The sequence below is a fragment of the Gekko japonicus genome, unplaced genomic scaffold (assembly GCF_001447785.1).
Source record: "Gekko japonicus isolate JY-2015 unplaced genomic scaffold, Gekko_japonicus_V1.1 scaffold728, whole genome shotgun sequence".
Taxonomy (NCBI): Eukaryota; Metazoa; Chordata; class Lepidosauria; order Squamata; family Gekkonidae; genus Gekko; species Gekko japonicus.
In genome coordinates this window covers 1-18184 of record NW_015163624.1, presented here as the reverse complement: position 1 = coordinate 18184, position 18184 = coordinate 1, and the positions used below count along the sequence as shown (strand labels likewise).

Below are 18184 nucleotides of genomic sequence, written 5' to 3'. Positions count from 1 at the left end.
TGCGCATCCACAGAGACTTGGACAAAAAAACCCCACCTTATTTGCAAGGGGACATGGGCGGGCGCCGGATGCCACCGGAAACGCGATCAGACGCCCGCCCTTGCCCCGCAGTTTCCGGAAACTAGTACCTCCAAGGTACTAGTTTTTTGCCACGCAGTTTCGGCTGGAAGCCTCGGTTGAGCCACGGGAGCGCTACGCTTCCCAGATGTGCTGGTGAGATCGCGCCCGGAAACTCCGGCTGTTTTCCGTCTCACTTGTGTGGCTTCTGTTACGTGTGACCGCAGCCTATATTGGTTTTAAATTTGTGTTTTAATTGTGTACTGGTTTTAACTTGTTTATGATATTTGTGCTCTTGCAGCTTTTGTTATTTGTTAGCCACCTCGAGTTTGTGGAGAAAAGGCAGTGTATAAACATTTTAAATAAATAACATTTAAATAAATATTATCCTTTCTTCTATTTCTCTGCTAGCCAAGGTATCCTAGTTGCTATGTCAACAGTCCATCTATGTCAACAGTTCCTTGTTGGTTCTTTTGACCCTCTCAGTGACTTGCAATGCCATCAACCATGGCATCATTTTGATCCGCATGGCCTGAAGTGTTTTGCCTCTTTTGGGAAGGAAAAAGCAGACTCCATCTTAAGCTTCAGACTCACAGTTTCAGAGTACTCTTGGATCTGATGCTTTGACTGAGACAACCACTGCACCCTTTCCTGTTGAGAGAAATGAAACACTAAAGCTCTTTCTGTTGGTCTCACACTTACTTTACGAGACCTGCGGTCTGTCCACTTGAAACTGCTTTCTGGTACTGCTTCTGGGCAACTTCTTTTTCCTTTATGATTCCAGGATAGATGACACCATCAATTGTCCTAAAGAAGAAGGGACATGGAAGAACTGAAAGGCAAATGTGTATTTTACTGTTATTTTCTCCAGTTCATCTGACTACTATTTCCACATAGCTCATTGGACATCACCTTGAGAGGCAGGAACCACAATTACTATGAGATGGGAAGCATTTTATGCCTTCACTGATTTTACCAGAGTGGAGGCTCAGAAACTTTCAGCCATCTAATGTCTGAGTCACAGGGGCACAGTCACTTGCACCATTAAAAAACAACAACCATGAGAGCTTATTCCTAGGAAGGACTGAGCTACTGTCTCTGCTATACTCAAAGGGAAGATCTATCCAATTTGTGTTTTTTCCTGTTAGGCAAGGCAAGGCTGGTTCAGGACATTTTGTCACTCCAATAAAGGTACACCCATTGCTTCCTCCTGTGATGCCAGTGGCCAGGTCTAAGCTGGGTCCCAGCTGGTGGTAGTACAGGTCCAGGATGTGAAATCTATTGTCTCCTGAGCTCTGAGGGCTGGACGTAAGCTAACCTCCTGCAGCATATTTTCTCCTTTCTTATGGTGCCACCACCCCAAGCAGTCAAGGTATCCATTGATCTCAAAGGCCTTTATGATTCTATGTGAAAGGGCTAGAGGAGACAGTGCTTCCATGTTATTGGCATGAAATGTGACTCTGGAAGCAAATAATTATGTACTTTGCAACCTTTGGCATTCCTTCATGCCAGGGCATAAAGGGTAGGCATTTTGTCCAATAACAAGAAATAAAGTCACAATTGTGTGCCAACAACTCACTTCATTCAAAAATGTCAGTGAAGCAGGATTAATTTGCATTAGCTTCTCTGTTTCAATGCTATATTTTACAAAGTAGTAATTTTTAAAAAATAACATCAGAACAGTGAGGGCTGTCAGGCAGAATTTGTTCTTACTAATTATATAGTAAGTCTTGCAACTGTATACATCCATAATCTGTACATCATACTGAGGAGGCCAAAAGACGTGTGCAAATGAAGTTGTTTGCAGTAAATATGTATATATTGACAGAGGCTAGCCACTGTACCTATTCATAAAATATCCTCATACAAATAATACACTGTGGTAACACAGAGTTGATAGCTACTGAACTTGGTTACACATTGTCCAGTTTTGCCCTCAGCAGCCATTGCCTTATATTTTACATACATGGTAAAATTTGTAATGAAGGCTGTTTTAGGAAGCTCCACATCAAAGAAAGCTTCCTTGGACACATTGGCACGATTGACAGCACGACTGGTGATGACATTACGGGAAAACCGGGAAGTAACTCTGCAATCAATCTTCACCCAGTAGATTTCAATTCCTTTGGTGTGCTGGAAAGTGAAAGATTGGCAAAAGAATTACTGTATATGGAAATAGGGGGGGTATACTTCCCCATTTTGAGTTTTAAACGTAACATTTTTGACAGCATAAAGTGAGACCATCAAGATATTGTTGGATTAATTTGACTGGAACAAACTGAAAAGAAAGCATGGTTTTGGATTTAGTGCCATTGTTATATACATTCTTTTCTATTGGTTAATCAACAGAATGCTTCTTTGTGTAACAATAAACAAATGTCACGTAAACGTTTAATCAGCAGTTGGTTTCAAAGAATTTGCCTGGGGGGGGGAGTAAAGCGTGGAGATGCTAAATTTTTCTTAAGGGCTGTGATTATGTGTGTTATAGCTTTGGAATTACTCTCTGTTCAGTCAGATAAGCAGGTTTTGTCAGCAGAAGCAATGATTGGCGGGCACTCTTCATGTTTGAAAGAAAATGTATAAGAGTAACAACTATGTTTTAAGCATTGTAAAACCTCCATTCTTGGGTTTTTAGTTAGGTTTTCTATACTTTCTCCTATAGATTGTAGACTCTCCCTCCCCAATTTCTGTTGTAGTTTTATAGAAATGCAAATAAAAAATTCCCCCTTGGGGGGCTTTAAAAAAAAAAAGCAGTGTCCATGATTACCTTATTAGTTAATATTTCTAATTATTTAGACATTCTCCTCTTTTTATTTATATTTTTACCATTACTTCATCTTTACATATCTTAAACATCTTAAATTCAAGTATCTTTCTATATATGGTTATGATCTTCTAACTCTTCTAATTATTTTAACATCAGTTAAAATAGCTGAAAAACAATGTGTATGTTTCAAAATAGTGTAACATGTATTTATTAATATTATTAATATTATTTCAATAGATATTCTTAAATAGTTATACTCATTATTATTGCAAAAAAGCTTAAGACAACTACAAATAATATAGTCAACAATGGAATTCATAATATGCAGTACTATAATATCTCTCATCCCATAAGAACTTAGTTTGGTTGACACTTTTTTCAGTCTGTTAGCGAAAGGAGATTTATTTATTTATTTTATTAGACTTGCATCCCGCCCTCCACGCAAGCAGGCTCAGGACAGTGTGATCCTATACCAAATTATTCCATTCTAAATCAACTGAAATCAACAGACTTAGACTGTTCTATTTAGGGTTGCATTTGTAAACATAATCCATGTTCAGAAGTAGAATTGGCTTGTAAGATGTTACAAGATGTTACATGGAGTACCCCAGGTGCTCCACATACGTGTGTAGCACTGTCAAGACAACATCCCGCTACCAGATGATCAGTGGTGGCTGACACACTGTCATTTTCAAGGCCCCCTTCATTAGCTGTACAAAAAGAAGGAAGAGGCAGTGGGAACCACAAGAGGCAGAGAAGGATGGAAAAGAGGGAAAGTGGCAGCCAAAGAGCAGAGTGGGTGGTAGGAGGGGAAGAGGAAACAGGAGCCAGCTGAAAGACAAAACCACAGCCACTGCAAACAGGAAGGAGGAATGAATGGCATGTAGAAATAGCATGGGGAGGAGGGCCAGCAAGAAGAACTGATATTCCATTTTACAAATAGATTCTACAATCCAGGATGGTTCTGTTAAACCAGCTCCTGTAGAAACTTCTAGCCCTCTTCTGAATTCTTTCTGTATCCAAATCCAGCCTTTAACCATTATCTTCTTCCATGCGCACAAAGGTTACAGACCCCATCCTGCATATAAAATATCTTTTAAGGAAACAATATCCTCTTCTGTTAATCAAGTTAGCCAGGTACTACCATAGTGATAGGCCTGTTACAGATGTTGGAAGCTTGTTATTTGTGAATCGTACGTTTCTCTGGGTGGGGTTTGGAGAGGCAGGGCATGTGCAGCGGGCCCTACGGTTAATAAGCAAGACAACTAGATGATGATGCTGCCACCCTTCTGCCACTGACTGTAGATAAGTATGGTAATCTTACTTTAGTCCAGAAAGTAATCTACTAGTTCAAATCACAGAACAAAGCTAGACAAAGTAATGGGAAAGCTACTTACCACACCAGCAGCATTTCTCTTCTGTAAAGAAAGGCAAAGAAAAAGTCTTAAGCATCTGGGAATAAGGGTACTACATCACATACTTCATGTTAGGTAGCAGATAATGCTGTACATAACCCATTCCATGGACAGTGGTGCTTTCACATTTACCAACATCTCTTATCAGGCAAACGCATATAAAAGTGGGGCTGGAAGCGACCTGAAGGCTATATAATTCATCCCTGGCTGGAGACTGGGTCTTCCACACACAATACATCACATGACACAGTGCAATCCTATGCAGAGTTATAGCGTTCTAAATCCACTAAAGTCAATGGATAGGATTTGCAGTAAGGTTGCCAGGTGCCCCTGACCACTGGTGGGGGATGTGGAGGAAGGGTTGCCAGATCCAGGTTGGGAAATTCCTGCAGATTTGAGGGTGGAACCTGGGGAGGACAGGGACCTCAGAGGGGTATAACGCCACAGAGTTCACTTGCCAAAGCATCCATTTTCTCCTGGGGAACTGATCTCTGTAGTCTGGAGATGAGGTGTAATTCCAGGGGATTCCCAGGTCCCACCTGGAGGCTAGCATCCCTAGACAGCACTGATAGCACTGACAGTCTACCACAAGCAGAATGCGGAATAATCAATGCCTTGGCTACCTGGAGAACATTAAATTAAGGTAATATATGCAATTCAGAATGCCAAATAAGGGTGGCAGAGGAACAAATCATTACTAACTTCAGTCCAGTTCCTAAATGGGGTGGGGTGGGGATTTACTCAGGGGAATGACATGAAAACATTCTCCACACTAACACAAACAATTCTACTATTATTACAAACAGGGCTTTTTTTGTAGAAAAAGCCCAGCAGGAACTCATTAGCATAATAGGCCACACCCAATAGTAGAAACTCATTAGCATATTAGGCCACACCCCACACCTTCCCTTGACTTGCCTGGGCACCCTGCGGCTGTGGGGAGCCCAGACAAGCCGGCCCTTGGAGGGGAGGGGAGGCAGTTTAAACTGCCTTCCCTTGGCTTGCCTGGGTGCCCTGTGGCTGGAGGGAGCCCGGGCAAGCCAGCCCTTAAAGGGAAGGGAAGGCAGTTTAAATTGCCTTCCCTTGGCTTGCCTGGGTGCCCCACGACTGCGGGGAGCCCGGGCAAGCCGGCCCTTGAAGGGGATTGGAGGCAGTTTAAACTGCCTTCCCTTGGCTTGCTTGGGTGCCCTGTGGCTACGGGGAGCCCGGGCAAGCCAGCTCTTGAAGGAAAGGGAAGGCAGTTTAAACTGCCTTCCCTTGGCTTGCCCGGGTGCCCTGCGACTGCAGGGAGCCCGGGCAAGCCAGCCCTTGGACAGGCTGGGGAAGGCATGGGGAGGCATTTAAATGCCTCCCTGATTCTTCCAGCCCCTCCCCTGGCCCGCCCGCCTTGGAGTTGCCAGTGGGGGGTCGCTTTCTAGGCCTTCCCTCTGTAGCCATGCATGCACAGAGGTTTTGGCTGTAGGCATGGGCGTGGCCAACTCGGAAGCCAGCCGGAACTCCATTCCTGTGTGTTCCTGCCCAAAAATAGCCCTGATCACAATTGACTAGTTGTGGTTATTTTAATTCTTCACAAAATTCCAGTGGGGTAGCCATCTTAGTCTGCTACAATAAGACAAAATTTTAAAGATGAACAGATGTACTATATTTCATGGATGTAGTAGGTTCTAATCGATGAAAGTTCATGCCATATTAACAATGTAAAGTTACTACAGCATAAACCTATTGGATTGACGGACTTATGACTTGGCATAGAATTGCATGGTAAATCACAAGACTTTGTTTCAGAGAAAGAGGTATTTTTGTTAGAAAATGTATACTCATTGTACATAGAGCTTTTGAACATAGCCATTGTTATTTCTGGACAAAAGGAGGCATGCCTTGACTTGTCTGGCAGGCCACCTAGATGGAGAGTGGGGAGGCATGTCTGGGCTTGTCTGGGCAGGACACCTAGTTGGAGCTTGAAGCTCCAGAAGCCAAGTGTCCTGTTGTTATTTATTTACACGTGAAGAAAGAAAAAGCCGGGGTGGGGTGGGGGTGGGACGCAAACAATATGTAATTAAACCAAATACATGCTGTGCATAACAACATACATGGAGGCAAAAAGCGTAAGCTGTCACATTCATAGAAGCAATGAGCTAGAGTTCCTGCAGTTTACAAACTGAGACAAAGTAGAACAGTAAACATAGCTCCTGCAATTTACAAATTAAGGTGAATAGATCAGTAAACGTTTATGAAGACTCCAGAAAGTTACTTTGTTTAGGAAAAAACACTTCTTCAGAAGCACAATGCACAAAATGGTTGTCTTATTTCTTGTCTTTTTACATAATTCTCGCTATAAGATCCTATACAAAGGTTATAAGAATTGTTTAGAAAAAATACCTTAACAAGACGACAGAAATTTAATAAATGGCATGCCAGCTACTGGAAATACTGATAAGGTTTTTGACCCTCAAGGGTATCCCAGGAGTCATTCAGTTCTTTGATGGCATACTCATTGCAGGCTCCTCATTGCATACTCATTGCATACTCATTGCAGGCTCCTCCACGAGGTACTTCACCACTTCTAGTCCGTTGGCCTGTGTGTCAAGTGGGAAAAGTGCCTCCTGGGCATCCTGAAGGTTGAGTTCCTTGGATACCTCATCGATGCAGATGGCATACACCCCACTCCCGATAAGGTCAAGGCCATCGTGAACCTGCCTTGGCGGGGAAGGCAGGGTACAAATTTGAACAAATAAATAAATCAAATAAATAAATAAATCATGAACACCCTGTCTTCGACATCAAGGCAGGAGTTCCAGGCATTTCTTGGACTCCTAAACTTTTACCACTCGTTCCTGCCATACAAGGCAGCCTTGACTGAGCCACTTCACCGTCTCCTGGACAAGAAGTCTCCCTGGGTCTGGGGCCACCACCAGAATGCCATGTTCCAAGCTGTGAAAACCCTGTTCACATCCAACTCTTTTCTTGCCCACTTCAACGAGTCCCTCCCAGTGGTCCTCGCCTGCGACGCCTCCCTGTACAGCATAGGTGCTGTCCTCAGTCATGAACTTCTGGACGGCCAGAAGGCGCCCATCACCTACTATTCGCGCAGAGAGGAACGATGTGCAGATCGACAAGGAGGCCCTAGTAGTCGTGGCTGGCATCAAGAAGTTTCATGACTACCTCTTTGGCCATTGGTTCGCCATCACCACGGACCACTTTGCTCTGGATCACCAAATGCCTCAGATCCTGTCACCTCGCATCCTGCATTGGTCCATCTTCCTATTGGCCTATCAATACACCCTGCATTACCGCCCAGGCAAGGCAATGGATCATGCCGATGCACTCAGTCATCTTCTGCTTCCCATTTCTGACACAGACCCAGCTCTGGCACACTGTGTCATGCTCCTGCAATCCCTTCCAGAACCTCCACTACACACTTCAGATATCGCCATGCATTTGGCTAAAGACCGCATCATCTCCTGGGTCCTCAACTGGGTATGGAGGAGGTGGCCTACCAGCTGCAGGGACGCAGAATTCATGGCGCACACTTCCTGCCAGCAGGAGCTCTCTGGGGAAGTTGAGTAGTGGTCCCCACAAACCTCCGAAACCGAGTCCTGGAGGCGCTCCATGAAGGCCACCCCGGCATCGTGTGAATGAAGGCTCTCGCCAGGAGCTATGTCTGGTGGCCAGGCCAAGTATCCCAGCCCAAAGCCCCCAGGGCGCCAGTTCAGCAGTGGGAGTCCACCCGCACACTGTGGTCCCAGCTAAATGTCGACTTTGTGGGACCCTTCCAGGGCCAGAACTTCTTCATCCTGGTTGATTCATACACAAAATGGATTGAAGTTGTTCCAGTCACCGCCATGACAGCCCAAACAGTTGTCAGGGCTCTATGGAAGATCTTTGCCACTGACGGACTGCCTGACATGATCGTGTCTGATAATGGGGCACAATTCACTTAAGTGGAATTCAAGAAGTTCATTGACAGATACCTGATCTGCTACGTCACGTCAGCTCCCTTCCACCCAGCCACTAACGGCTAGGTTGAGCGAATGATGAGAACCACCAAAGAAGCCCTCACCCGGCTCATCCATGGAGACTGGGATCACTGATTGGCATCATTCCTCATCAGCCAGCGAGTCATCCCATGCACCGCCACCGGCTGCAGCCCTGTGGAACTTCTCATGGGCTGGTGCCTGACAACCCATCTCAAATGGCTGCACCCAGACAGGACCTCCAACTGGCCGCCAATCCCCGAGATGTGAGGCGCGGCCCATCGATTCACCCCTGATGATCCCGCCTATGTCAGGAACTATGCGGACAGCCCTGCATGGATCCCCGCGACAATTGCTTGAGCCACTGGCCCCATCTCCTATGAGGTAACCACCCCAGACAGCTGGACTCTCCACTGCCATGTGGACCAGCTGTGCCACCACCTTGCTGACTCAACAATAGCCATGCCACACCCAACTGTGGATGGTCACTGCCTGGACCTGCATTAGCCCGGAGCACCTGTCTCAGCCTGGACCTGCAACCCTCCTGGTACCTCCTGAGCCACCCAGCGTCAGCATACCAGGTGTCATACAGCCTGCACTGCCAGCGACTACCCCAGCGCCAGAGCCCCACCACTCCCAGTGAGAATGTGTGAGGCCCCGGTACCTAGAGGACTACGTTTGCTGACCAAGGACCGGACTTAGGGGGGAGGGGTGTTACGTCTGGACATAAGGAGGCATGCCTGGACTTGTCTGGCAGGCCACCTAGATGGAGAGTTGGGAGCATTGTCTGGGCTTGCCTAGGCAGGCCACCTAGTTGGAGCTTGAAGCCCCAGAACAAAGGCAGGCAGGATCCTGGAACCTACCTGCAGATTGGCCCCTGAGGGCCCCTGTTGAGATGTAATAAACTGCTGCTTGTTGAAATCATTCTGCCTTTGCCTCTGCTGTATTTAACCCACTATTTTACAGCCATACAGTTAAATAAGAAAGGCATAATCATAGTTCCTTGTGGAGTTTCATTCAGAATGTGCACTGCTCATACTACAGTGCAAAAGGTCCTTAATGAAATCAACAAGCATTCATGTGGAATGGAGACAAAATCAGTCTGGTCAGGTTTTCCTCATCCTCAGTATACTCTTCCCCGAACCTGCTTTAGTCTGACCTTTCATGAAAGAACACTGTGTAAGCAAGCCATCATGCTGTCTAGATGGGAATGTGTACATTTTCAAAGGTCCCAGCCACACTGATGCCATATTCCTGCAATCAGACCCTCACAGTCACCATTTCCCCACAGTGTCATCAGACATTTTTTTAAGTGGCATAGTGGGCAAAATGGTGGCTGCAAGGGGATGTATGGAAGATCCATTGCCAGCAGGGTTGCCAGGTTAGGGTGGGGAAACACATGGAGATTTGGGGGGTGGAGACTTGGGAGGGCAGTGTTTGGGGAGGGAAGCAATCTCAGTAGGATACAATGCCATAGAATTCACCCTCCAAAGCACCCATTTTCACCAGGGGAACTGATCTCTATTAACCAGAGATCAGTTGTGATGGCAGGAGATCTCCAGGTTCTACCTGGAGGTTGGTAACTCTTATTGCCAGTGCTAAGGCCTGTGCCCTCTCAGCAACAAGGAAAGCAAAATGCAGAAGAAGAAGAAGAGAAGAGATTGGATTTATACCCCGCCCTTCACTTGGAGTCTCAGAGCGGCTTACAAACTCCTTTCCCTTCCCCTCCCCACAACAGGCACCCTGTGAGGTGGGTGGGGCTGAGAGAACTCTTGACACAAACTGCTCTTTTTCAAGGACAGCTGTGCCAGAGCTTGTGACTGACCCAAGGTCACATCAGCAGGTGCAAGTGGAGGAGTGGGGAATCAAACCCGGTTCTCCCAGATTAGAGTCCGCGCACTTAACCAATACACCAAACTGGCAACTGAAGAAGCCAGAAGCACTATAGAAATGCAAAGTATTATTCTTCCGTGACAAACATGCTTTTCTAAAAGCAAAAGAAGGGTGGGGATGGGTGGGACTTCTATTAAATATTTTGTATTACATATACTTTTCCATAAATGTTCTCCGAAAAGCAATATGATACAAGGTCTTTATTTGGAAAAAAAATATGGGGGGGGGCATCTTGCTTCTCCAGACATGACAGTGTGCAAGCTGGTTCTATTTATGTTTACTTGGAAATTATCATTGTGTTCAACATTACTTAATCCCTAGTAAGCATGTTTAGGACTACAGCATGACGACACAGTGCTTTGTACTTGGGAGTAAGCTCCCTTGATCTCAATGAGGCATTTCTGAGTGAACCAGATACCAGAGGATTGGACTATACATCTGGTTATAGTAGTGTCCAAATGAGATTAGTAGTGTTGCCAGCTCTTAATGGGACATTCTTGGAGATTTGGGAATGGAGCCTGGGAAGAATGGAGTTTGGGGAGGGATGTGATGCCATAGACCCCTGTAACGATTTCATGTTTTTTTTGTGTGTGTCTTTAAAAGTGGTTTGTATGGATGTATGACAGACTAGGATACTGGACTCAAGCAAGTTATATGATTGGTGAGTGACAGAGAGGGGGAGGGGTTTTGGAATGGATGCTGTGTGGATGATTGGAATGTCTATCTGGTGTGTCTGTTAGGTATGACAGTTGAGAAAAACAGAGAGTCAGAGCAGAGTGAGCTGTGTAAAAGCAGAGTGAGTTTTGTCCTGAGGTCTCTGTGTGAGAAGTTCCTGTGTGAAATATAAGAGTAAAAGTCTCTGTGTTAAGCAGACGGTTAAGGTCTGTGTTATAAGAGTTACAATTGAAAGCTGAGAGTCTAAGAAAAGTACAGTGAAAAGGATTACAAAGTTGCTTTAACCTCCCTGTCAGTAAAGGAGAAGCTTGTGAGAGACACCAAGCATTTTTTCAAATCCTTCCCAGTACTGTTTACATTGTTTACCCTTGTATTTATGTTTTCTTTAAATAAATCCTAATTCCTTCAAGTATACCAGCTCAGCAAATAATCCTTCCTCAGACCACATAGACCTTCATGAATGCCTAAGACCCATGGTACACCTACCCCGTGGAAAATATTATAGGAAAAGGTTTGGGAAAACCTAGATTTCCCTGGTGGCAGCCAGAATACTCTACAGAGTAAAACTGAAAGAACATTTTAAAGTTAAACTAGACCTCCCCAAATAAGAGGTCGTCACAACCCCACTTTCCAAGCATTTTCTCCAGGGGGACTGATCTCTGTAATCTGGAGATCAGCTGAAATTCTGGGAGAATTTCAGGCCGGTGTGGAGTTTGGCAAGCTGACACTGGAGATCAGTGATTAATTTCTTCAAATAGCAATTGTGGGCTGACTTACTTGGCCAGTGGTGGGATAGGGAAGGTTTAACCCTTTCCCTTTCTCACATCTCAGCAACATTGGGGTAGTATTCTCTAGATGCAAAAAAACTCCTATTGGTGCAAACAGCACTCCCGAAAGGCAAATTATATTTGAAAATGGTGCATGGAGTCAAGCCATCCCTCTTCAAATTAGTCCCATCACTAGCCCACAGTGCCCCAGGCTAATATATTGACAAATACATTATTATTAAATACCATCAAGCTGCAACCAAGTTATGGTGACCCCTCAAGGTAAAGCTTTCAAAGGTGGAGATGAGCAGAGGTGGTTTGCCATTACCTTTTTCTTCATAACAATCCTGGTCTTACTTGGTGGTCTCCCAAATTCTAACTATGGCTAATCTGGTTTAGCTTCCAAGCCCTAATGAGCTCAGGCTAGTCTGGGCTATTCAGGCTGCAAAACTGTAGACTAGATCACAATCTTCAATCTTTTGTCTAGTTTGTGCCTTACTTCTATGGGCCAAACCAGACAAGATACTGGAAGATTAGGAGCATAATTCCTTCATAATCACAGGAGTCCATGGGGGGGGGGGAAATGGAAATTTCCCATGCCCCCCCCACCTTAAATAGCATGCTAGAGATGCAAAGAGAGGCATTGGTTTATGTCTTTTTTCAGTGGGGAAAATATCCACACATGGTGAATGAGGCTGGGAAAACACTGTGGGTGGGGGGAAGAGTTAACCCCCCCCACACACACACATCATGGCCCTTTTCTAGATCAAGGCTCCCTGCTAACAACACAAAGCAAACTGCAGATCAAATTACCAACCTTTTAGGGTCTCAAATGGTTTGACCCTAAATAAACATGCATAGGGCTACTGGAGCATACACTCTGTAACTAACTGAAGACCAAAAGATCAAGGCCCTATGGCTACCAAATCCTAGAAAGAATAACCTTCCTTAAAAAAACAGAAAGCTACTTCACAGATTTCGGCTACATACCTTAATGTTCCTGAACTGTTCTATTAAAAAATCAGATGTTACAAGGCCAGGAATCAATACCAACAAAACGTAAAATAGCTCACGCTTCCCCATCTTGAAAGAAAAATGAGCAAGTCAATGTGGAGGGCTCTGTACTTGTAACATCTGACAAGCCGTTAATCAATGACCAGATGGGTAACATGGATTTAACATGATAAAAATGTGGGCAAACATCAAATATTTGCCTTCTAAAGTTATCAGATCAGCTGAAAAGGATTTACAAAATATCCCTGTGCAAGCACAGATCAGTAGAGTCCAAGGCCAGTCATCCCATCTAGCTGTATTTCCCGCAAGCCTAGAACACCCTGGCCAGACATACCTCTTATTGTGTCAAGGAAGTTTATATAAACATGGTCTTCAAAAACAACTTTTAAAGTCAGATCAGCAACTATATGGGCCAAATCTATCCCTCTTTCCTTTGTTCAGTTGCCAACCGTGAAATAGGAGGAGGGCAAAGGTGGGAGGAAGTCACAAAAGATTAGGAAATCCCTAATCTAATATTTATTAGGTTTGGACTTAGCTACTGATTTTGAAAATAAGTGCTTTCTGGCAAATCATATACTGTGTTTAGATTAGGCTTAAAAATACATTATGTAATTTGTTGTTGTTCAGTCGCACAGTCGAGTCCGAATCTTCGCGACCCCATGGACCAGATCATGCCAGGCCTTCCGGTCTTCCGCCGTCCTCTGAAGTTTGTTCAACTTCATGTTTGTTGCATCTATGACACTGTCTAACCATCTCATCCTTTGCCGTCCCCGTCTTCTTTGACCTTCAATCTTTCCCAGCATCAGGGTCTTCTCCAGTGAGTGCTCCCTTCTCATTTGGTGGCCAAAGTATTTGAGCTTCAGTTTCATTATCTGGCCTTCCAGGGAACAGTCAGGGTTGATTTCTTTGAGGATTGACTGATTTGTTCTTCTTGCAGTCCAAGGGACTCTCAAGAGTCTTCTCCAGCACCATAGTTCAAAAGAATCTATTCTTCGGCGCTCGGCCTTCCTTATAGTCCAGCTCTCGCAGCCATACATGACTACTGGGAATACCATTGCTTTGACCATGCGGACTTTTGTTGGCAGGGTGATGTCTCTACTTTTTATCATGCTGTTTAGGTTCGCCATCGCTTTCCTCCCAAGGAGCAGGCGTCTTTTAATTTCATGGCTGCAGTCACAGTCTGCGGTGATCTGGGATCCCAGGAACGTGAAGTCTGTCACTACTTCCACGACTTCCCCTTCTATTTGCCAAGGAGTGATGGGGCCGGATGCCATGATCTTAGTTTTTTTGATGTTGAGCTTCAAGCCCACTTTTGCGCTCTCCTCTTTTACTCTGAGCAAGAGGCTCTTTAGATCCTCTTCACTTTCAGCCATTAGAGTGGTATCATCTGCATATCTGAGGTTGTTGATCTTTTCCCCAGCAATCTTAATTCCCGCTTGTGATTCATCCAGGCCAGCATTTCGCATGATGTACTCTGCATATATATTAAATAAGCAAGGTGACAGTATACATCCTTGTCGTACTCCTTTTCCTATGCTGAACCAATCAGTTGTTCCGTATCCGGTTCTAACTGTCGCTTCTTGGCCCTTATACAGGTTTCTCAAGAGACATGTGAGGTGGTCTGGTACTCCCATCTCTTTAAGGACCTGCCATAGTTTGTTGTGATCCACACAGTCAAAGGCTTTAGCATAGTCAATGAAGCAGAAGTAGATATTTTTCTGGTACTCTCTTGCTTTCTCCATAATCCAGCGAATGTTGGCAATATGATCTCTCGTTCCTCTACCTCTTCGAAACCCAGCTTGTACTTCTGGTAGTTCTCTATCCACGTACTGTTGAAGCCTAGCTTGTAGGATCTTGAGCATGACCTTGCTAGCGTGTGATATGAGTGCAATTGTGCGATAGTTTGAACATTCCTTGGCATTGCCCTTCTTTGGGATTGGAATGTATACTGATCTTTTCCAATCCTGTGGCCACTGTTGCGTTTTCCAAATTTGCTGGCAAATGGAGTGCAGAACTTTAACAGCATCCTCTTCTAAGACTTTGAATAGCTCAGCTGGGATACCATCACCTCCACTAGCTTTGTTGTTAGTAATGCTTTCTAAGGCCCATTTAACTTCACATTCCAGGATGTCTGGCTCGAGGTCAGTGATTATACCGTCGTGGTTGTCAAGGACATCGAGGTCTTTCTTGTATAGTTCTTCTGTGTATTCTTGCCATCTTTTCCTAATCTCTTCTGCTTCTGTTAGGTCCCTACCGTTTTTGTCCTTTATCATGGCCAGCTTTGCATGGAACGCTCCCTTGATTTCTCCAATTTTCTTGAAGAGATCTCTAGTCCTTCCCATTCTATTGTTTTCTTCTATTACTTTGCACTGTTCATTCAGGAAGGCCTCCTTATCTCTCCTTGCTGTTCTCTGGAAATCTGCGTTCAGTTGGGTAAATCTTTCCTTTTCGCCTTTGCCTTTCGCTTTCCTTCTTTCCTCTGCTATTTGTAAAGCCTCATCAGAAAGCCATTTTGCTTTCTTGCATTTCTTTTTCTTTGGTATGGTGGTGATTGCTGCCTCCTGTACAATGTCACGAACCTCCGTCCATAGTTCTTCAGGCACTCTATCTATCAAATCCAGACCCTTGAATCTATTCTTCACCTCTACTGTATATTCATCAGGGATGTGATCTAGGTCAAACCTGAATGGCCTCATGGTTTTCCCGATTTTCTTCAGTTTAAGTCTGAATTTTGCAATGAGTAGCTCATGATCTGAACCACAGTCAGCTCCAGGTCTTGTTTTTACTGACTGGATAGAGCTTCTCCATCTTTGACTGCAAATTATATAGTCAATCTGATTTCGGTGTTGCCCATCTGGTGATGTCCATGTGTAGAGTCGCCTCTTAGGTTGTTGGAAAAGGGTGTTCGCTATGACCAGTGTGTTCTCTTGACAAAACTCTGTTAACCTTTGCCCTGCTTCATTTTGCTTTCCAAGGCCAAACTTGTCTGTTATTCCGGTTACCTTTTGACTTCCTACTTTAGCATTCCAGTCCCCTATGATGATGAGGACATCATTTTTTGGTGTTAGTTCTAGGAGGTGTTGTAGGTCTTCATAGAACCGGTCTACTTCAGCCTCTTCTGCATCAGTGGTTGGGGCATAGACTTGGATTACTGTGATGTTGAATGGTTTGCCTTGGAATCGGACAGAAATCATTCTGTCATTTTTGAGATTGTATCCCAGTACTGCCTTTTGCACTCTCTTGTTGACTATAAAGGCCACACCTTTTTTTCTACGAGATTCCTGGCCACAGTAGTAGATATAATGGTCTTCTGAGTTAAATTCACCCATTCCTGTCCAATTTAGTTCACTGATTCCTAAGATATCGATGTTCAGTCTTGCCATCTCATTTTTGACCACGTCAAGCTTACCTTGATTCATAGATCTTACTTTCCAGGTTCCTGTGCGGTATTTTTCTTTGCAGCATCGGACTTTCCTTTCACCATCAGACACATCCACAACTGAGCTTCCTTTCGGCTTTGGCCCAGCCGCTTCACTCTTTCTGGGGTTACTTGTACTTGCCCTCTGCTCTTCCCCAGTAGCATATTGGACACCTTCCGACCTGAGGGGCTCATCTTTTGGCGTCATATCTTTTAGCCTTTTGTTTCTGTTCATGGGGTTTTCTTGGCAAAAATACTGGAGTGGGTTGCCATTTCCTTCTCCAGGGGATCACGCTTGGTCTGAGTTCTCTGCTGTGGCCTGTCCGTCTTGGGTGGCCCTCCACGGCATAGCCCACAGTCTCATTGAACCACGCAAGCCTCCTCGCCACGACAAGGCAGTGATCCATGAGGGGAACATTATGTAATTAATAGCAATAATTATAATCCCATCACAAAGCTGCTAAAAAATGAATTATGCTAATTGTGTAATAAATAGCAATAATTATAATCCCATCACAAAGCTGCTAGAAAATGCTGCGAACAGTCATTTAATGAAGTAAGAGTAGGGTGAGTACAGAATGTCTGATTGTTGCCAGCATCCTCAGCCCTGAACCTGGGGTGGTCTTTCCCAAGAGAGAGACACCCCAAAACAACCTCTGAACCTCCACAAGCAGTGCCCTATGAAGCCAGACTTGGCTTAAACAGTGGCTTTTGCTGGGAGGCTAGAAGAACCACATCTTAGCTGAGAAAACTCAGGTCAAAGAGAATTCTCCAGGCTAGCTGCACTGCCAAGCACCCTCTATGCAAGCAACCCCCCCTTTCTCTTTTGTCAGCTCAGTCCAAAAGGACTAAGAATGGGCAAGTCTCTGTCCTTGCCTCAGGCATCTTCCACTGACCAAATGGCTAGTCTTTTGTCTGTCAAATATACAGGCAGGCGGGGACAAAAAGCCTCTGGTCTGTGCTATTGTCATGAATGAAGTGTGTTGCGGAATAATCCTCTCATTCCTGTCTCCATATATTTGTCTAAGATATCTGCATTCTTACACCTATGCCAGACCTATCAAGGTAAAACATTAACTTTCCATGTCTAGTGAATGATCACCCATTCAAGTTCATCCTCCTACACATTGAGAAACATCACTTATTTTGTCTGGCACCAGGGAAACGCCAGACCACTCTATTTTTCCACAATGGACACCCCCAGTACAGTCATCCAACACTTGGCTTCTATTGTTAAAGCCAGACTCTGCCCCTCTGAGAGCTCATTGGTCACATCTAGGCCTTGCCTATCCTGATGCCACACACCTCTGGGACTCATCATTGGCCCAGGTAATCTATTGTTCTCACCTGAAACCAGCCCCCAAGACTTTCCATTGGTCTGCATTGTTTTCCAATGTCTATATCCGTCAGGCACATGGCCTCAGAACGTATGCCTCAGCCCTGATGCCAACTGGCAGACCACCTTTAAACCTCTGGGTTTAGGCCATAAACTCATCCCCATGGTCCTCTGCACATCTGAACAGGTATTATCACCCCATAACTGACCCCTCTATTAGCTATCAATCACCTCTGCTTTCTTAGTTCTGTATTGTGTGGGTGAATGTTTGAATATTGTTTGTATGCCTGAGAATATTTAGTAAAGAAATCATTATTTTAGCCACCCAGTCTCTGTCTGTTCTTGGGTTCTTGGGAATTCTAACTCCAGTATACACAGGTCTTATCCTATAGTTATGCCAATTGCTCATTAATATCATAATTCCCCAATCTATTATTAAGAAATAGAGCAATTTGGCTAACATGATTATCTGGAAGGGTCAGCTGAGCTCTACTCTGACGGTCTGCAGTTCTTTCTATCTGTCTTTTCTTTCCCTGTAGGGAAGCTGTCACACCTTCAGCTCAGTAAACATGAGGCATGTTTAGTTCAGTAGGTACAATAACTAGAAAGCAACCTGAGTAATCTTGAGATATCCAAAAATGGTGAGGCTCTAGACATGCAAAGCAAATGGCGCTAACTGGGATTCTGCTGCATCTTACTAAATAAGGGCAAAACTACATGTTATTAGGGTTGCCAGCCTGCAGCCAGCAACCCCTGGGAGCACTTAAGTCTCATACACCATAGTAAAGAAACAGTTAAAAGTTAAAATCCCCCCAAATAGTAGAAACAACACCTGTACCTTTATTTATTATTTATTTATTATTTTCAA

The 18184-nt window shown here is 44.5% G+C and overlaps 1 protein-coding gene across 1 annotated transcript in view; it reads right to left on the bottom strand.

The window, feature by feature from the left end:
* The window catches only part of ITIH3 (inter-alpha-trypsin inhibitor heavy chain 3), a 42377-nt gene extending 35497 nt beyond the window's left edge, over window positions 1-6880 (bottom strand). The window contains exons 1-4 of the mRNA XM_015407474.1: window positions 6876-6880; window positions 4222-4276; window positions 2024-2190; window positions 760-864 (exon numbers count right to left, since the gene is read on the bottom strand). Of these exons, the coding sequence (XP_015262960.1) occupies window positions 760-864; window positions 2024-2190; window positions 4222-4276; window positions 6876-6880 (332 nt within the window). The remainder of the gene's footprint in view (window positions 1-759; window positions 865-2023; window positions 2191-4221; window positions 4277-6875) is intronic.
* Between the last annotated feature and the right edge of the window lie 11304 nt (window positions 6881-18184).